Source organism: Formica exsecta, unplaced genomic scaffold (assembly GCF_003651465.1).
Source record: "Formica exsecta isolate Colony F162 unplaced genomic scaffold, ASM365146v1 scaffold1, whole genome shotgun sequence".
Taxonomy (NCBI): Eukaryota; Metazoa; Arthropoda; class Insecta; order Hymenoptera; family Formicidae; genus Formica; species Formica exsecta.
This window is the reverse complement of record NW_021848337.1, coordinates 415,516-436,896: the sequence shown is the minus strand read 5'-3', so window position 1 is coordinate 436,896 and position 21,381 is coordinate 415,516. Positions and strand designations below refer to the sequence as shown.

Below are 21,381 nucleotides of genomic sequence, written 5' to 3'. Positions count from 1 at the left end.
AAGATGCGAGCATCTGACGTGGATTTCTTTAATCAGTCACCCTCAATGTGAAAAGTAAAGAGACGATGGGACACGAAAAGTGGAAGAGAAAGACGAACGGAAAATAAGTTGTAGCGCAAAATAAATCGCGCAAGTGAAACTGACACGTAATTTTGTAATAATTAAAGAATAACGATTGTACATTTACTTTACTTGTAAAATCAAACTGAGAGAAACTTAGCATAAAATCTATATTCCGATTACAGGTTACGAGAATATCTTTACAAATTTTGTTGCAAATACATTTAACAATTAAATGATATCCTAATTAATCACAGAATATTCTTCATACATACATATCTATGTGGCTTTCGAAAGATAAAGAAATTTCCATGAGAATTACGTTATTATCCTGTGAAATATAGAAGAAAAAAATGGTTCTCTTTTTCAGATTATTTAATGAAGTCATCGCTCATTTCCTTCTCGCCCTTCAATTTCGATTCATCCGTGATTTTAAGAACGTACCTAACAATTTGACTTTCTTACTTTGCGCTCGTCGGACTACCCTTGAGGAAAATTGCTGCCCATTTTTCTCCGTCATCCGGCCTCACCCCAATGAGCTGCTGTGAGTTAAAATCAAAAACTCAATGGTACGAAGACGCATATCTTACTTTTAGCAGAATAATCCTATCCCAATAAGCTTGCAATGTAATAAGCTACTTATTCTTAATTTCGAAAATTATTTCAGATGCACGAATCAAGATAATGTATGAATGTAGGTGCAATAGCTGACATGATAGCGTGAATGTCATCATCAAGCTGTATTGCATATCCACAAATTATACCGAATATGATTATACCAAATGCAGTATATAATGTATAATGTCGGTTTGCGCTGCAACACACAATTCATATATTATCTACATAAATATCACAGAACATGATTAAACATATGTGTATATACAAAATCAATCTTTGATGCATTATTAAATATAAACAAATGAAATTGCTATTATATCACGGGACGTAATAAATGAAAATTATCCCGAAAGTTTTTTAAAATTGAGAGCTAATTTAAAATCTTCAGCGTGCTCGTTAAGGCAGTGAAAAGAAGTTGGAAGTTAAAGAAAAGCTCTACCATGGAAGTTGTTAAATATCAAATAGGATTCGCCCCATTACACCGAAATATCCTCGTAGCTCGGTTAGTCCTACTTATTGTTAGTCTGGTGCTTTTTTACTTGCACTCTTCGTACTAACAAGGCTATCTGCTTTTATCGTTTCAATTCACATCATTCTGCCTAGCAAACCATCATAATTTTGTTGTTTTAAAAGAATAAATTATTTTATCGCAAATAAGAATACGATTGATCGATCAAATATGATGTACGCGCGATACAGTTATCACGACATATATTCCTCTAAAATATAAAACAAAGTAAGCTTAAGAGAGATATAAAGTAAATTAGCACATGGAATTAATATAATTAGATTTCATAATTTAAAAAATGCTTACAAGTGGAAAATAGTAGACATAAGTATCAAAGACAAATACTACTTTTAACACTCCCTATTTCTTGCAATATAAATATGAAAAATATTGCGGTATTACATTGATACGTTATAATGGAGATGAAAAATAAAACGATTATCCAAGGAAAGTTTTGCGTCTCTGATTTTTACCTCAAACCACGGCAAGAGCAATTACTTTAGGAATGATCGTCACGGGATAGGGCAGAGTGAACTTGCTTAAGGGAAGCGCGCAGGAGGTGGCACGGGATGCAAGAAGTGGATTGTGCAGCGACAACGTTAATAAATCTCTGGTAATTAGAAAGAATGTCCCGGGGAGACGAAATTGCTAGTGGGCCCGACTCGGTCGGCCTGTTCATTTTTTACGCTACACGAGCGTTAAGATCTTTTAATGCTAGGTTATAAATGATTTGCGAAACCGGAGCGCTATGCTCCTCGTGATATACCATATATATTCAGACAAACCGACAACCACTTGCTCGTTAATCACACCGGATTTGTTACAATTAAATTTAAAAGTAGGCTGACTCTCAAACGATATCAATTTATGCAAAACGGATTAATTAGCAGATCTTTTATGAAAAATTTACAATGCTTTTAAGAACGATATTAACAATTTCACTGCCATTATCGTTTTAATATACTACAATTTCTGCATTGTAATAATGAAATATTACATTTTAATGCATTCATATATGCTTCAACGGATCTTTAAAATTGAGAATCAATGATACAGATTCAAAGTATGAATGGATCAATAAAAGCATGAATCTTTTTTTCTGAATTCTCGTTTGTGACAGAAGAAAATCATTATCAATGCCTGCGCAGGCTGTAAATCAGAGGGTAATAATTCTCCGGGAGGGAAATATAGTTAAACGTCTCAATTGCAGTGCGCACCGCGCCGGCAAGTCCGGTTGGCAATACTAATTAAGTGCTAGTGTATTCTCCTGACGGGAAACCCCTAGAATCCGGAAACGAGGGTAGATGTAATTAGGATGAGTTGTGACGCCTGTGTAGCAAGGAACCCCCGGCTTCGTTGCTTTCGCGCTTCTCTCCGCGACGGTACCGAACAAACACACGTACACGCACGCATACGCTTGCGTGCATCTCTATGTACAAAATGCACACAACGCAGATGCAAGCCGGTTGTTATCACCAATTTCGAGCTCTAATCGTTCCTACGCGCAAAAGCGCGGAATATTAATCTACGAATAATACACGCCGTTTCTTAATCGCGATCGTAGATGCGAGAATTATTGTGCATAATCGACGCATCATCCTCTCGACTTGGCCCCATCATCCTTACAAGAGACATTGCGCAATGCTCATCTACGATCGTGGGAATCGCTGTTGCAGCGGCTAGTTGGACTCCTATTAATTGTACAGTCGGCGCGTCGAATTAGCATAAAGTTCTACGCCGGAGTGCCAACGCGCCCGGAAACCAAACTTTCGTCAAACTCCGTGTGCATACGCGCGAACTACGCGATTATAGTGTTTTGTCTGCCATGTTTCGTCCGCGTGTTGACTTTGTTTTAAAAAAATCTATTTTTCGAAATATACACGAGATAGGCCATACTGGAACGATAGAAAAGCGAAAGGATACAAATTCTAGAATTATATGTACTTTTAATTTTCGATAAATTTTATTAGCGCGCGAATGTGTTATTCTATTATCTTAGAGCATAATTTAGAACTAATATAATACGTCGTAATGTCGTTGCGCAAGACAGAATCTTAATGCTACATAATAATTTGTGTAAATTTCATAGAAAGTAATGCTGTGATATATATATAATGAAAACTAAATGTTGTTACAAGCATTTATAATTTTTTTATTGTAGTTTCATTTGCGCCATGTAATTATCATCAATACTGATTAGCAGAGCAAAACAGAATGAATATATGGTGTCTCGTACAGATAGCGAATCATAAAGTGCGGTGTTTTCATACGCGATAATAATATCGTACAAATTTTAACAGTGCAATATTATATACATGTATTAATTATCTGTATATAAACGTATATATGTATATTAAATCTATAAAAATATTTTTTATACGAAAGCGTATTTTCATTTTTATGGATAATATTATTTTCTATTCAAAATATGTTTTAAATAATATTTAAGAGTAATTTAAGCACACACTAAAAAATTAAGACTTTTGTATAATTTTTGGCATTTACGGATTAATGTTATAAAAGTGCCTTCGTTACGAGTCAAAGAAACTTTATGCACCTACTTTCTCTAATTGCTGGACGCCACACAATCGCTACTAAATTTCCTTGACAGAATCAGCCACACCCCGTCCAGTACTCATCAGGATAAAAGTCGGAGGACGGAAATACTTAGCACAGAGAATGAAACTCTATCTTTCTTTCGGTTGGAAGTAATAGTAAAAATTCTATCTATATCTAAAATACTATCCTATCTCCCACACATTAACATACATGTTCGCTCTTTATCACAGGCTTAATATAATTTAATGTGATTTTTTATAAAATCTAGATATTCTAACATTTCGAAATTATCACGTATTCTTCTATTGTTCCCAAATCTTCACAGATACATAATATTTTTTATTGGTAAAATATTTTTCGACAAGGATAGTTAATGGTGATAGTAGCGCTTCAAAAAATTGCCGAACTTTGAAAAAACCCGTCCGGCTAGGAAGTACGGTTGCGAGAGACCATTTTACGGTATGTAACGATCGCGTGTGCGCGGTACTTCGTGACTCTTGAATAATAACGAGTATGATAAGACGGCCTAGCATTAACAAATAAAACACTTTCTAGACGGAAATAAGTGGTGTTCCGGGATCTAGATAATACCTAATAGAAAAAGTTTGGCGACCGGTTAAGTTTTCGTACTTTATGTGGATCTTTTCGTAAAATTAATTTAATACGCATTGGAGCGGAAGAGGAAAGGGAGAAATCCCGTCAGTATTCGAAGATAATACAATTGCGCGAATTACCATTACTATATTATGTCACAAACTCAATGCAAAACGGAATAAAAGGTCTTTTTAATTATACCGTCTCTAAGCATTCCTCGTACTGTCACTGCGCCGAGTAAGTATTTACTGCACCCGCAATTACATTACGGCTGCAACGTGACGGAAATTTTTTTCTTTTTATTTCTTCGCGGGGTATCCGTTATTCCATTGAAAGGTCGTCGATATCCGTGATGCTTGCCTTTAAAAAAACTGATAGGCGAAATGAAATACGTCATCGTCGATGGCGATATTTCATAGTTCCGGATGATCGATTCCGATGCGAAATTCCAACGAGAGACGTCCCATCCCCGCCCCTTCGCGACATCGTACCAGCTGCAAATTAAAGGCGTCTTCTCCACGCCAGGTGCCATTTTCTGTAAAATATTCGCTACCCTCACGCTTTCGACATTCCTGAGACTCGCTCTACGCAAACAACGACTCGGACTTATAATTGACGCGGCGCGCGTGACTTGATTACCGCCCCCCGCTACGAGAAAATCCTCGCGAGTGAATTTCTTAAAACGATCAAGCTGTCGTAAGCCGCTTTCTTAAGCTAATGTGAGAGGAAGAAGAACGACTTGAAAACGGCGGCTACGTTCGAATAATTAGCGAGATGGGATACTTTCCCGAGTATCCGCAGTAGGTCGCATAGCAGGCAAGGAGGCGAGAGAGAATCTTGAAAGAACTCCACAGTGTGGAGACTCCTCGGTTGGCTGTCGCACCGATCTGTAATTTCGATAATTATGGGTTAATGCGTTTAGCCACGTTAGCGGCATACGTAGCGGGAACATGATTCCAGACGTACGTGAGATACCTGCAAATTAATTAAACAATTGCCATACCGGGCAAGTAACACATAATTGCTCAATTGTTACGTGCTTATTCGAAATATATCAATTCTACGCAAATCAAAGTTACAAATTTTATTCATTTTGACTGCGATAAACATACTGAAGATTTTGAGAGAGTTTCTTACTTTACTATACCTTACGTTCCTTCAATATCCGAACAATTTAAAAACATATATAATATATATATATATATTATTATTAGACTTTACACATGAAGCGTTCGAATAAAATCGCTCGTTATTACTAACAATCTGGTACTGCTGTGACTGTCACTATTAGCTCTACTTTACTACCAGCCGTTTATGCCGACTGTTATTAGCAGTCGCTGGATACGATCGATATGCGGAAGCGCACGTCGGTCTAATTTGCGAAAATTCTTGACGAGGGAAAATCTGCGGTGTATATCAAAATGTTTACGCGGCAGAGGCGTGCGTCAACACACGCTTGAGTTTTGACGGCGTCGCTCCTTAAAAGCTTTCCCCCGCGAGCAAGAAGCTTTCCTTTATGATGAAACAATATCGTACGTCGCCTTTTTCAGCCACCCGCATTTCTTCCGTTCCACCGGCGACCTCGTCTCGCCCACTCACGGTTTTCGTCGCCTCCGCCCTATCTGCATTCCTAGTCCCAACGAGCCGCAAAGGAATTCCAATTTTAAACAAAAGTTTCCTGACGGCGGTAACCTCTCTCTGGCCTTCCCTCTCCATTCCGCTCCTTCGCGTCTCTACCTTCTCTCTGCTGTCGACATCGCGGATTCTAGGCGCGCGTTCATGCATGGCCCAACCATGAGCTAGGCACATCGCTTCTTTGTCTACTCTAACATGTTTCGTTTATGTCTTCTCTACCCATTACAGAAATTCTGCTGCTTCCTCGCCAAGTGATTTTTTCCTTATTTTATGATCGCAAAATTGTTTCATTTTACTTCCAGTTATATCTCGATATCGAATATATAATTTTGCGCTATTTATTTATATATATAGAAAAGTTATAAAATATTCAAATAAATAATATATCCACTTGAAAATAACCAACAAGAGAATTTTAAAAAACAAATTACAATTATCTTCTGTATCATATTTTTTCGAATGAAAAATAGTATTCTCCATTTAGTAAGAGAGAGCGAAAAATAATGGAAGACACACGAAGAGGAATCGCAACGTGTACGGCGTATCGAGTCGCGAGTCTCCACCGCTTTCTCTCGGATCGCCTATTTTAATGCCCCTCTCCGCGACTGCGAATCGTCCGGATAGAAAAAACTTGAGCGGCCGACGGGGAAAATGGTAGCAAGGGCGACGATAAACAAACGCTAATCCATAAATCCTCTTGCAAACGGTAGAAAGCACGCGCAATATACGTATCACCGACTCGAGACGTACATCAGTGCTGTGTCTGCTGCAATATCGATAAAACATTGATCCGCCATTCGTGCCCGAAGTCTCTTGTATAGGATTCGCAATGCCGTTAGAGGCATCCCCCCGCGCCGACGTTCACAGATACACCGAGCGAGCGTGCATACGGAACGTACCACCGTTTCGACGGGATTATATCCGATTCTCTGCGTGCGTGCACCCACTGCGCCCGTCCGGGTATACACGTACGCGTCTGCCAGTATCGTGATCTACACGCGAATCACGAAAGCTCCACGCATAATTCGACGCTAATGGAATTTGAGTCGGCCCGATCTCTCAGCGACCCGATCGCATGGCATATCCCGTGCGATTATTTGAAAAAAAAATTGATACGCGCGCATAGTTCAGGATAAGCGTCGAATTTTTCCCTGGCGATCAATGGATTTTCGTAACGCGGGTGCGAAACTTATATACAGAATAGCCTCGAACACTGCAATCTAATATAGATAAAGCAAATATAAATTAAATTATAGGAAATTTTTTTTACTCGATCGTAGATTGTTAAAGATACACGATTAAAATTTTTTACTAATGCTATATCGAAAGAAAAAAAATTATCTCCCTTATCCGTAAAATCCTTCTCGTTTCAGTAGACGATATTTGCATCGTACGATCTCAAAAGTCGCACGACTCGTTTATATCCGCCGCGTTCGATAACAGATTAATATTATTCCCGGTTCAGCTGCCGCGACCGCTCTAACCCAGCAGATCAAAGCGCGGAAAATCAGAAATCATCTGCATTATCTAAAGCGCGATGGCGCTTAACATTAATCGTATCGTCATGAATTTTGATGGTCTATCCTAGCGGCTAATGCCCGCTTCTCGCCGGATCAAAGTGCGGGTTTGTGTCGGGCAACGAATTGGCAAGCTCATCTCTGAAGATGGTACTGTAATTATAAGGTCGGCGGCGAGAGAAGTGCAAGGGTCGATGGTGACGGACTAGAGAGAGAGAGAGAGAGAGAAACGAGAAGACAGAACTGGGGGAGGGAGCGACGAAGCGAACGGCGGCTCAAACACCGCGGTACAAAATTCACAATCTAATCCAACTAAGCAAATTACTCTCAACTTTCTGGGCGGCAGCTACGCATGCTGTCCCTTCACCTCGCATTCCCGACAACTTAGATCAAAGGGAGCCGGCGTCCTTCTGCGCGAGAATATCGCGCTCGACGTTTCATCTCACGACACCCGTGCTTCCGGCGTCTCTCTTTTCCTCCATTTTGATCATTTCACAGACGCTGGCGTGCACAGAGTTCGGCTTGGTTCGACGATTGAACGCGCTCGACCGTCCTGCAATCGCGATTAAAGCAAGCCCGTAACGAACGCATCAAAATACATAGTTCGTCGTGTACAGTGATACGACGCAAGTTTAACGCAACCAATCTCGATGAAATATTTCATCATGCTAATACTATTACTGACTTATATCGCGATTTTTGGATCTATCGCTTGTTAAAATATCTCATGTGTATAGTCATGTTTTTTTTCTACATAATTTAACACGTGTCGCTGAGCACTTTGAGTAAATTCTCTAGAAAATTAGTACATTTCATCCGTGTATAATTATAAACACATGATTACAAAGCCGATGTATGCGTCCAAATCACTTCAACCATGTAAATTGCAAAGTGGAAAATCATATTGGAATAATTCGATCATACAAGTAATGATATCTGCACGATTAGACTATAAATCTGAATAGATTTTCGATCACGTGTATCATTTAACGTTGATGAGCTCGTAATCGTGCTCGCTTCTGGCTAAAAGGCACTTACAAGATAGAGAGGTGGCAGCAATCGGCAGCAATCGGCGTCGTCGGATCACCGACAGACGGGGAGATACGAGGAAAGGTAACACTTCCGGAACGCAATATCATTCGGAGCGAGGCGGACCGTAATTCCCACTTGCTTGGTCTTCGGAGGCAAGGCAGCACAAGCTGCATCTGTTGATTATCCGACTGGTAAACACGGCGCATTGTTATCGATTGGGCCAACAATCTGCCGCCCCCATATTGACGCAATACTGCCTCGCAGTTGCATAATGAATGGTTGGCTAATGACCCTACGGAGCTTGCGGAAACCGCTGCGAGGGGATGACGGGGAGGGGGCCTGGAAGTCGAGCCACTTCCGGCATCAAACATGCATCGCCGACACAAACGCGTTATCCGAGACATCCGTTTGAGAGTCTGATATATATCATTTATATCATATACCAAATTATTAAAATAAAAGTATTCAAATATTATAAGATTATATTTGTTCTGTATTTATGTAGCAATTAATTTTATACCTTATATTCATACTTAATTTAACAGTAATTACTCGTATATATCTCAACAGTTGGTTATTACTTTTAACTATAAGCAGATAGTTTAGTATAATATGCGATTTCGCGAAAAAAATTATGCGCATATGTTTTTATCGTCTTTTATTCCGCTTTCTTAGAATTATACGTTGCCTATGTGACGGTAAACACGAAAAGTTTTACATATTAAAATTATCTTTATGTAGATTACTGCATAGCGTGTACAAGCAACAGACATCTAGAATAAAATGCGGGTCGCTTTGCATACATATCTAGTCAAGCATTCCTACCGTGCTTTCTAAGAAAAGTAGCTGCATTAATCCTCGAGACCCGCATAAACTGAGATTTATCTGTACTGAAAAATTTCATAATTATTAAGCAGCTTTTATTGCACATGTAACTAATATTAATGCGGCAGAAATTGTTTAGAATAAAAAAGATTTTTTATAATAACAATTAATGATATTTCCGCTTGAATTAACTACATTATCAACAAGTATATGAAACTGTGCCATTTCTTGTTTTCAGCTCTGCTGAGTACGCGGAAGCTAATAAGCAGATTTTGACCACCAGTCTGACGCATCACTGTAAGTACATTAATTATATTTGAAATATGATTTTAGCATTCACACATTTAACATTAACTTAAAAATTGAATATATTTTTTAAAGAATATAATCTTGTTAGAAAAATATAAAAAGTTTAATTAAAATTTATATATTAATTGCCACAAATTTAAATAATTACAGTTAACAAAGAGTTTTTCATTCGGACGCAGAAAGAAATCCGGACCGTGTTCCATCGTACAGATGAGATTCTTTTGCCGTATAATGCTGCGACATAGCGAGACTTTCTTCGCATTTTCGTCGCGTGAATTATTCCTTTCTCGCGCAAGCTCAACGTCGTCTGCACCGTTACGCAACTTGTACTTTAGTACATCTCGACTGTGATTCTTTTGTAGCGGTAGCCGACTTTCCGTCACTTTGCACGGTTTGCGTTGCGAGAGATGGTGAAACGTTAGACAAGGGTCGCGACTTTCGCATGAAACTTCCTCCACTTTTGTCCTCCGGGGCTGACGCTATAACGACTCTAATCTCCTTACGCTCCAAGCTGTTTTTGCCGACCAAACGAAAGTACTTATAGCGTTGACCAGTCGGGTAAGAGACTTACAATTTACTTCTATCTAAGAGGCTTTGCAGGACGCGCAGAATGTTGTCGCTATTCTAGGCTTTATTTAATGTTCATGTCATTTTACATTTGCGCTACGACGCGAGTTTATCCTGAGAACGTCGGTGTATTTTCCTGCGAATACGCTCCGACGAACGCCATAATGTCGGAAAGAGGCAAAAAGAGATGATAAAATTTTTTTTTTGTCACTAAAGTAGCGGTATTAGGTGCAGTGTCAAAATCGCAAAAGAGCGACCGCGAAAGCATTAATTCGCGGGACAAGAAGATAGAAATCCTCGTGTGATAATCGTATGGCGCAATCTTGTAAATTTTACATCCATTTAAAGAGTACCTTCTCTTGTTTTCGTAATTGCAAGAATAAATGTTGAATGCATATCCATGATTAGCCGGCGTATACAGAGTGTTTCTAAAATGTTTAATCTAACTTTGCCAAAGAGAGATGGAGAGATAGAGCATGTTTTACTAAACAAAATAATGAGAAAAGTTCATATAAACAAACAACCATCAAACGCTAACTTTTATTTACTTTCGTTATTTCACTTTTAAATTCGAATGGCCGGGGCAATTTGTAATTACGCGCGCGCGAGTATTCGTAGGATTTCTCCACTTTCCTAACGCGAGTTACATTTAAAATATTTACGATATGATATAATTACAAGCAGGCGTTCATCATTTATGTATGTCTGGATGTTCATGAATGGCAAAATGCAAATGCAATTTCTGTTTCTTTGGTATTAGACTGTCATCTACTATCTCTATAATTTGATAATAAGCAACGGAAATATAATCTAGTTCTAGTAATGATATTATTTAAATCTTATTGTTATATGGAGCGCATGAGACATGCACAATTCCGATATGAATCCGATAAGAAATGCTGAATGTTTTATATAGCAAGAGCGCATTTTAAACGGTCCATAAAATCTTCTCACGAAAATCTACCAACACGCGCGAAATTTCGTTTCTATTTATAGCTTACTCTTTCCTACAGGATTATAGAACGCGCGTTTCAGAACATTTCACGGATGTAGTGTTGAATGAATCATCCCGCGTTCCTACGCATGATACCCCAGGGGCTTTCGAAGGACAATCCAATTTCCAAGACCAGTCTTTCGTTTCAAGAATGTTGTTTTCTGCAGGTCGGGAGAGTGACAGTCTAAAAGTTTCGTGCTTCTTCTTTTTCGGCAATATCACAGATATTTTTTTTTCATCTCGAGAATTCATATCCTTATATATTACAAAGTGCTACGTAATGAAATTTTAATTTTATTTGAAGATATGCATTTAAAATATTTATTTTTGCTTATATATATATAAAGCTTTGTGATAAATTTTCGCCTATTTCATTACATTGCAGTTATTGCAAAAATTAATTATATATATATATATATATATATTCCTCATAAGACTAAAAGTATTCAACTCATTGAGAGATCGTCATTTATGTTCAGATATTTTATTCGACTTAATAAGGCTTTAATTAAGCATAATATATTTTATTTTTCCTATTTACAAATTACTCATAAAGTTAAAAAAATAACTTGCATAATTTATGATTTTTAATCTCATAAAGTTGTGTTGTATATATATAAAAACAAAATAAAGATCGACTTCTCTTTCTTTCTCTAAAACTTATACTTGTTGTTTTCGTATGAGTACTAATACTAGACTATAACTTACATTGCAATTTTATTCAACATCGTGAGACAAATTTTCCACAGTCACAAACCTACAAAAATAAATCATGATCGCGGCACGTAATCCCACTCGGAGAATCGTTAAATGGTTCGTGCAACTTCGTGTTAGTGAGAAACGATGTTCATCTAGCAGCATCCAGCGAAGCCAAAGTAGGTTTACATCGCAGTTAAGTTTCATCGTAACGCCCCCACGATAGTTGGATGCCGTGATGTTAAACCATCTTTCCTACAGTCAGTGACGACGACGCGCCGCAAGGATTTACCGATCATTTGGCAAATGAAGACGAAACTACATCGTAGATTACGGAGCGAGAATGAAGCGAGGACGCAATAGAGTTTCGAGTACTTTAATATATCTGTCGATAGACGATGGTTAACCACACTTGCCACGACTTCGATAAAGTTACGGAAGAACGCGTTCGCACATGAATTTTATTATTTTAAATTGCAAGTAGCACATGCACGCACATAGTGAAATTTCTCGCTTGTTGAAATAAGATTTCATTTTTGAGATTGTTCTTGCGTCACTGCTACAATTATTTGTATTATACACTCCGATTCTAAAGTATGCTTTCGAGGTCGCAATGTACGGACGCGCTGCTACGTATGTATATCTATGATTAAATGAAGGAGTCATTACGAAGAATAATTGAGCTTCAAAGAGTCGCTAACAATCGACTTTGTAATCACTGCAATCGAACGGAATGGTCGTTAGGATCCGAAGCCTTCCTTCTCTGATCTCGAACGCGACGTCTATAAACGGCGCGGCGATGGACCCGTTTGTTTTCTATCGACTGCTACTTTGAACTTTCGATAGCACTCGGTCTATGACACGTGGAAGCTCTCTTTTGAGGTAAATTAAACGGAAATCGTTACCTTTCCTCTTCTTCGTAGCGCATCCCTTTCTTCGCTTTTTATCATCGCTAGAACCATGCGAGCATTACTCTACTTTGCACTATTGTTTGTAAGAAAGAATATATCTTTAAGTCTTCAAAATTAAAAACTCTTTATTTATAACACGAAAGATTAAGTTGTTAATGGATCCTTTGTTTATCGCCAGAAATAAACTCGCAATGAATTGTTATCAAGCAAAAATAGAGATTTCTTTAATATACATGAAATATTAATAGAATCGCGTATCCGCGAAATAACTGTTATAATAAAATATTTTGCAATGTCAAGTGCAAACGAGCAGAAATATAGTTTTAGAATTTTCAAGGTAATATGTCTGTAATTTGTCCGCAAAAAGAATGCGCTACATATATGTGACGGGTATTCAATACTTGTGCCCGCTCGCCGTGATAAAAATTTCCGGAAAAATAAATATTGCTCTGATGCTGGAGCTACATTCGTGTCAATATATTCACGCCCTAGCGATGTCTCGCGGTTTTTCGATTTTGTCGGGGCAAACAAAATTTATGAGTAAACCGCTTTACTGTAATGTTATAATGCCATCCATCCTCATCGATTATCACCGCTTTTAATAACTTCTATCTCGTCTCCATGAATCAATATCAATCGCGCGACAGATTTTGAAATATGTATGGAATCTTTTATCACACGGGCTATCTAGAAATAATTTCATTTGAATTGACAAATTGCTAAATAAGCTAAAAACAAAATGTAAGCTACAATGTATATTAGCTACATGTATAGTAGCTATATCGTATATAAATAAATTTATCCGATTCAAATCAAATAATAATTTCTTTCGAAATTTTTAACGAGTAAATTTGTTAATGTTATATCATAAAAATATTCTTAGAAAATAAATGACATAAAAATTAATGGTATGCGTGAAAAAATGTATGTTCCGTAGTGTGATATTTCACACATTATTGAGATGCATCAAGATAACGTGAACAAACTGAGCAGCGCGAAAAAAAGAACAATGTGTGTAGTTAATTCACCGATACAAGCGATCCACTTGATGGAGCAGGCAAGCTCATCTTCGTGGGAGATAACGTCATGCGAGCACGATAGGTCGCGACAAAAGTTAACGAGATGGTGTTAATTAAATCTCGCACGGTTGATCGCGGGTGAGAAAATTTGACAATGGACGCGTCTACACGCCTTCACTGGCGCATAGAATATATATATATATATAATACATATACATATATGTCAGCTTGTCTATGCACCGACGCGCACAACATCACTACGGTGGATCGGTCGATGGGCACGGCCGGTGGTCGAACCCCGATGAATCGATGACCGCTTTTAGTAATGATGTGTACATGGCAGGCCATCCTCTCCCGATGGAACGCCACGCCGGGGTCAACGCAGAACGCCGCGACCGTACCGGAGGATCGTGTGTAGTGGCAGCCGGAGTTTGCCGAGGGGGACTTATTACGTCCCTGGAATTACCATATAAATTATCGCGTGATGAACCCGCCGGAGTGCGAAACCGTGCACGCTCCGGCCTTTGTCGAGGTTTTGGTTATGGTTAATCGGCCACGCCGTTTAATTGACATTCTGCACCGCAAAATGCCGCGGAAGCCGCCGCTACCGTGCGATTTTCTTCATCGCGCGGATCTATCTGTCCGATGCCAAGGGATGATTGACAGCCGCAGTTAGATCAATTTCAGTCAAGTGCCGAGATTTTCACATATTCTTAGACTTATAAGTCAGATTTTAATATCTGCCACAAAGAAATAACACGTTCCGTTACTGTGTTCTTTTTTTAACTTTATATTGCTTTTATCGTTGCAAATGTACAGACAATAATAATTGCCTAAAAAATACAAGTTATAGAGAAATGAAAGATGAGAGAAAGAATATTTCTAAAACAAAACTCAGAGATAAAAAATAATCTCTTTATTGATATTAAAAGAGCGAAAATATTATGTTAAACCCCCCCCCCCCCTCAGTGCACCAATAATATCTTTCATATTCGGCGCATTATATATGTATAATATAATTCTTGAATTAATACAACAACGCGTCGAGAAATCTACGCTCCGGGCAGTAAGTAAATTCATTTCTGTACATGCGGTAAAGTGTGAACTAAATTATTTATATTTTAACTAAATTATTTATGCATTAACTAAATTAAATTTATTTTAACCCCCCCCCCCCCCCCAGTGCACCAATAATATCTTTCATATTCGGCGCATTATATATGTATAATATAATTCTTGAATTAATACAACAACGCGTCGAGAAATCTACGCTCCGGGCAGTAAGTAAATTCATTTCTGTACATGCGGTAAAGTGTGAACTAAATTATTTATATTTTAACTAAATTATTTATGCATTAACTAAATTATTTATGCGTTAATTAAATTATATATAGCTACATATGCCATAATTAACGCGTATTCAAATCTCAATCGTCAAAATTGGGTAACGAGTGCTCGACGGACGTGCGTTCCAGAAACGTTATTAAAATTAAAATTGTATAATCAGATTGTGTAATGATATCGAGACAGTAGAGATGATTCATAATGAAAAGAGTTGGATAAGCATTTAAGACTAATATTTAAGACTGCGCCCCCTTGACGAACAAGAATATCGCGCGAGGTCGATGAATATGCAAAAGTCTTTCTCGAATCATATCTGAGTACACTACTGCCGGTTTATATTTCATGCATTCAGATGACCTTCTTACATTCCATCCCAAGGCGGATGGCAACGTGGTGGACTTGAACAATGTCGTTTGCTGTTACCTTCATTAGATGCCGTTTAAAAATCCGGTCCACATTTCTCGTGAAATTCCCGCAGCGGTGTGGTATGCAAATCCCACTCAATTCGCACGAACACGGGGAAACTCTTAAAGCCTTTTATGGTATGCCTTCTCTAAGACTGAATTCGTGGTCTGAAAGTCGGAGTGCTACTATATTCTTCAGTATGGGGAGATATTACGAAACGACTTTTCGTGCGTTACACATACATTATGCAGCTGAGGATTTTTAACCCCTTTCTAAGAGGTTAACGCACGACACGTGCAGATTTATATTTACCGAGTGAAGAATATATGCACACACGAGTGTGTCGTAAAATCTGACAAACTCTCCATGTCTTTTCCTGGGAAACGAACTTTTCTTTTATTTAATACAATAAATGATGCGTAGAACTTAGAATCGTCCGTTCGTTACTTTTGCAAGAGAACAGCTGGTATTATTGTTAAAAAGTAATGAAAAACTTTCGTATTTCCGTTGGTCCATTATTACAGAACTGTAACAATTTCTTGGCAATAATAAACACGTGTGAGAGAGACGCGCCTCGATATTGAAAACTTTTACCCTAATGCTCATTCTATATCTGACATTGGAGAGATGCAGCCAATGTATTCTCCCCGTACACCGCGTTGCTTCGTAAGATTATGATTTTTGGCACCAATTCTGCCTCGTTGAAATTCGCCGAGACATTTGGGGACAGCCATCTTATTAACCACGATAACTAATAGTGATAAGGGAAAGACTTTAACGTGTAACATTTAATCCTTTCTCTCTTCCGACGTTTAACTTATCGTTTATCTCTATCGTATAAAACTTTCCCACATTTAATTGTACTAATTTTGTAATAAGAGGATTTTACTTTTTCCAATAGATGAATCTACGCAAATAAGTGAAATTACTTTCTCGCTATTTAAATCAAAAAATTGAATTGAATTAACGTATATTATTTTATGAAAATAAGAGTTCACGCTTTTTTTCTCTTTCCAAAGTCATTATGTCAAACTTTTATGTCAAAAACATAAGTAGGCGATAATAGCAGAATCATACTAAACTCGCAGTCAGCAAATCCGTGATAGCCCTCTTCGCAAAGCGCTTTATATTGCGCAAGTCCATTATGTTATCAGCCATGTGTGCTATAAGTTATAGCAATAAGAGCTCCCCACGGTTTGGATGGTCTGCTTTATGTTTATGACCCCTTATAAAATTTTTCTATTAAAACGACAAATGCCGTTCATTACTGTGAAATAGGCAATACATTGTATAATATAAAAGTGTAATGCTAGATTGCCTATTTTCTTTCACCGTGAAATTGTCCTTCTATTATGATGGCACAAAAAGCTACGTCTCAAACTTCGCTAATCACGCGCGTAAATTGGAGATTATTCTTCAATCGTTTATTCGCGAAATTAATTTTGAAGCATCGGTTTATTCAAGATTATCTAGCTGAAATGATATAACTAAAGTTGATTATCAAGATTAAGGGATGAAAACTTTTACGCTAACGGCAGTTTGTATTCCAAAAGCGCTCCAGGATAATTAAATATTTATTTAATGAGCAATTCAAAGTAGATAAGTAGAAAAAGTCGCTGCAAATCAAACTTGAGAACAATATACAATATATAATACTTTCAAGATACATCGATTGATACTAATATATTTGAAACGGTGGAATTATCAGAATTATAACTAATTATACTTTCGCGTTTATTCTCTTCCGTTGTTTTCATTGATTAATAAAATAAAATTTGTCACGAAGACACGCTTATATTCAGATCAAATAATATAGAGAATGACAGGATATGAATGTCAAATTTACGAATGATGTGGAGTGCCACTCTTCGCGCGTCATTTAAATTGTTTCATTGCCGCTTAAGTTAAGAATCAGGGTTATGAAAAATATCGATCAATAACGTGAAATCACGAAGACTGACAGGAGTCCTCTCGCTTTACTCGTAAAGAGGCACTCGACTGCGCTTGCGGGTTCTTCATTAACTCGCCTCGCACCGCGGATGTTTTTCGATTCACTTACGGTTTGACAAGTCGCCCACATTCTCGACGCACTTACGCAAACGAAGGAAGATGCGAAGGGCCGACAAAACAAAACATACATCGTAAAGTGCTCTTGTGTATAGAGGATGGGACCTGTTAGTCGCTATTGAGGCAAGTGAGAAAAGTGGCTGTGAGAGAGATGCCTGACGATGCATAAGGGCGCGTTTCCAGAGGCTGGCTTATCTCTCGCCCGGCTTTGCGAAGCATTGAGATTTATTAACGCGACGCCCGACAACGTTGGATGTCTCTCCATAAATTTCACGGTTGCAAATTTCTCGGAATTCGTGCCGATATGCTCGTGGTTATGAACCATCGCGTTTAGCCCCTGATTCGGGATTACGGCGGAATAAAGCTTGTCATTCCCAGCATGGCTTCCTCCATTTACGGCATTTAAGTATTACAATGCTCGTCGATTCATTTTTAGAACGTGCGCGCGAAAGCGTTGTTTATCAAATATGCATGATAAAATTATAATATGTATATATATATATATATATATATGTATGTATTATAATCGTTATTACATTTTTACAAAATCGATTTGGTGCACTTTGTGTGTGTGTGTTTGCCATATATACCGAATTTAATTTACTTCAATCTCATTCAATTTTTATATAATATTTGCCGAACAAATTCCCTGACCAATTCTGTCGGATACAGCCATTGGGGTAAACGGCTGTATTTATTTTCTTTTATTGAAATAGAATCACTTCATGAGATTGTTTTTGTCAGATTCATATTTATATCACGTTTGAAAGTCTACAATTAGAATGTATCATTAACCATGTAAAAATATGATCGATATGCTATCTTTGAGTATTCAAGAATGACAACAACGATTAGATTAATACTAATGTTGTTCTTTGAAGATGACCGAAAACGTAACACTCTTTGGTGATATATGTATAATATATATCAGTACTAAACTGAAATTTCATAGTCCAAGGAACAGTGAGTGATCTTAAGACATTGCTGTTCGATTCTCCCTTGGAGCATCAATCAGCGGCCCCTGCAATCAAGGGAGAGCAACGGCAAGCAAGAGGACGTCTCCATGGGAATTTCGAGAGGCATCCACCACTCAATTATCTGCCACCATACACATTCGAGATCTTATCGATCTATAGTCTCTATTCAAAGGAGAGGGTCAACAGGAAGATTCTGTCGAAATCTAGGATCGCTTTAAACTTCCGTTTAACAAATATAAAAAACTTATTAATATTAACAATGAATCATTGCCAATTACGTCATATCAAAACGAAAAACCGCGAATTAAAAATATAATAAAATTACTGTAAATAATTGGCAATAAATTTTATATTTTTATATGAAATTTTATATATTTTTATATTTGTATACATCATCGCTTCAACTTTCCCTTATCAGATATTCTCCTTCACTATCGAAACAAGAAAAATATCCATTATCTATTTTATATATTAAAACTGACAGTGCAATATCAACACGTTCTATAGCTCAGACGTAAACAAGCCTGTCAGCATCCAAGTCAGAATTATCTGCATTGAATATCAACAAATATCGAATATACAATTCGATTTCACTCGTCCCTGAATGATTCCGAGCAACGGCCGTGAATGCCTAATGAGCCATTGTTGTTCGACATTGACGTGCTACTATTAGCGTTCCACGGAACAGCATCATTGTTATTCTACGCAACAATTTTCGTGTTGCGTTTGGTTCGTCATCTGTTGTTCTCATATGAATCTTAAGATTCTCTAACGCACAGAAAGTTGTATTAAAAGCTTCATATATCTTTTTTGTATTTTCAACTACAGCTGCCTCGGAAATCAATATAAAATTTACTCCACATGATCTCTTTTTTAAAAATGTTAAGTTGTAAAAATACTGTCAAATTGCAGTTGTCTGTATATAATAAAATCTGTAGGAACATATGCGTCTATTTAATCGTATACTTTTTTTCGTAGCACTTGATATTTGCTAGTACTTTGATTGTGCTGTCAGATAAGTCATCACTCACACTTGTTGCAGATGCTGTAGTGATGGACAGCGAGGGTACGTTGGGCCGCGGTCATGCAAATGGGGGCCGTGGACTGCGCCGTCAACGGTCCCTGGAATGGAGAGAACGGCGCGGTTATGGGGCTAGTGCTCAATCCAGTAGCGATGATGAAGATAACGCACGTCATGCAGTGGGGTCCGTGTCGAGTTCATCTGTTGCAAGAGGCGCACGTAGTCCCGGCCAAGTCTTTGCCTCCATTTTGGCACAACAATACGGCAGTAAGTAATAAAGTCTAAATTTTTCCGTAAATTTAATGTTCGTTTTTTTTATTAAGCAAGCTTAGCAAACAATGCGTTCATATCTCACTCGTATATTTACGGGGAAAACATTGTACGTATAATTTCATTATGTGTTGAAATACTTTTACCTTCCTTATCCTTCATTAATTTTAAATTTATGTTACATTCAATAAATAACACGTGCTGATAAATAAGCTGACAATGAAATAGACATGTTATATTGATACAAGTTGCATTTATATTTGCTACATATTATATATAAATCTGTCGTAGGGTTCCATGTTTGTTACGTTCAAACGAAACGATATGTATATATTTGCAATCTGTACCGAAAACGTGATTCTGCCATCACTATACCATTGTTGATTTTTTTATCAATATCTATTTTTGATTTACGGTTGATCCTATTTTCATGAACAACTCGAGTGACGTAATATTATGATATTTGTCCAATATAATGATTTTTCGATCAAGAGATGCAATTTTAACATATTGACACAACCAATGTCACTTGTTTTACTATATTGGAGAATATCTTTATTTAACGTATGTGTGTGTGTGTTTCACATCATAAAATGTGAATCAAATAATTAGTTTATTAACAGATATAGCACAAATTATAGATTTCAATCATAATAATTAAAAATATACTATATTAATATTGATATAAAGGCAAATATCATTTATTAAACAAAACTTTTAATAATATAATTAATTTTATGTAAAAATAATTTTAATATCTTATTAAACAATCTTAAGTAAATTAATGTAACATTTTATATTTCCTGAAGTATTTTCAATTGAATTATATTCCATCAAAATATCCCAAAACTCGACTTAAAAAAGCATTAACGAGGAAAATCTTTAAACATAATTAGGGAGTTGTATATTTCAACAAGGACCGCGAAAATTCAATGCCAGATTTCGTGCACAAATAAATGCAACGTATAAATCAATAAGAAACATTATCAATTATCTCGTTATTATGTACGATTGCGTGGCATGACTTTAACAACTGTTTTAGTTGCGGCGTGTCGGATTAAAATTGCTTTTTTTTTCTTCTATTTGATCCGGTATACCAATAACCAAGTTTTACGTACCTCGTTCATCATATTCCATCAAACACCCAGGAGCTCGCCCATTCAAACCGCTTCCCTTAATCTCGCCTCGGCTTTCCACCAAACGCGTAGATTAAAGGATTTACGAAATTAGTTTTACTTCCTCGCGTCGTCTACAAGCACTGCCGGATATTACGTTCGAAGACCAAAATCAAGATTGGCGCGCGTGCGCGCACGGTAACTTTCTTCTAATATAATATCTAATATAATAAGCGAGTACTTTGAAAAAGTAAATGAAGCCTCGCGAATAATAACTACTACGCACGCGCATATTATACACCCAAAACAACGAATTAGCCCTTTTGTACATTTTGCTT

General features: G+C 37.3%; 1 protein-coding gene and 1 long non-coding RNA gene across 2 annotated transcripts in view; one reads left to right on the top strand and one right to left on the bottom strand.

The window, feature by feature from the left end:
• LOC115246078 (teneurin-a) overlaps window positions 1–21,381 on the top strand; it is a 486,292-nt gene that overhangs the window by 124,777 nt on the left and 340,134 nt on the right. The window contains exons 3-4 of the mRNA XM_029824669.1: window positions 9,587–9,645; window positions 19,680–19,925. Coding sequence (XP_029680529.1) covers window positions 19,691–19,925 — 235 coding nt within the window. The 5' untranslated portion in view covers window positions 9,587–9,645; window positions 19,680–19,690. The remainder of the gene's footprint in view (window positions 1–9,586; window positions 9,646–19,679; window positions 19,926–21,381) is intronic.
• The window catches only part of LOC115246099, a 244,898-nt gene that overhangs the window by 127,141 nt on the left and 96,376 nt on the right, over window positions 1–21,381 (bottom strand). The window lies entirely within an intron of this gene.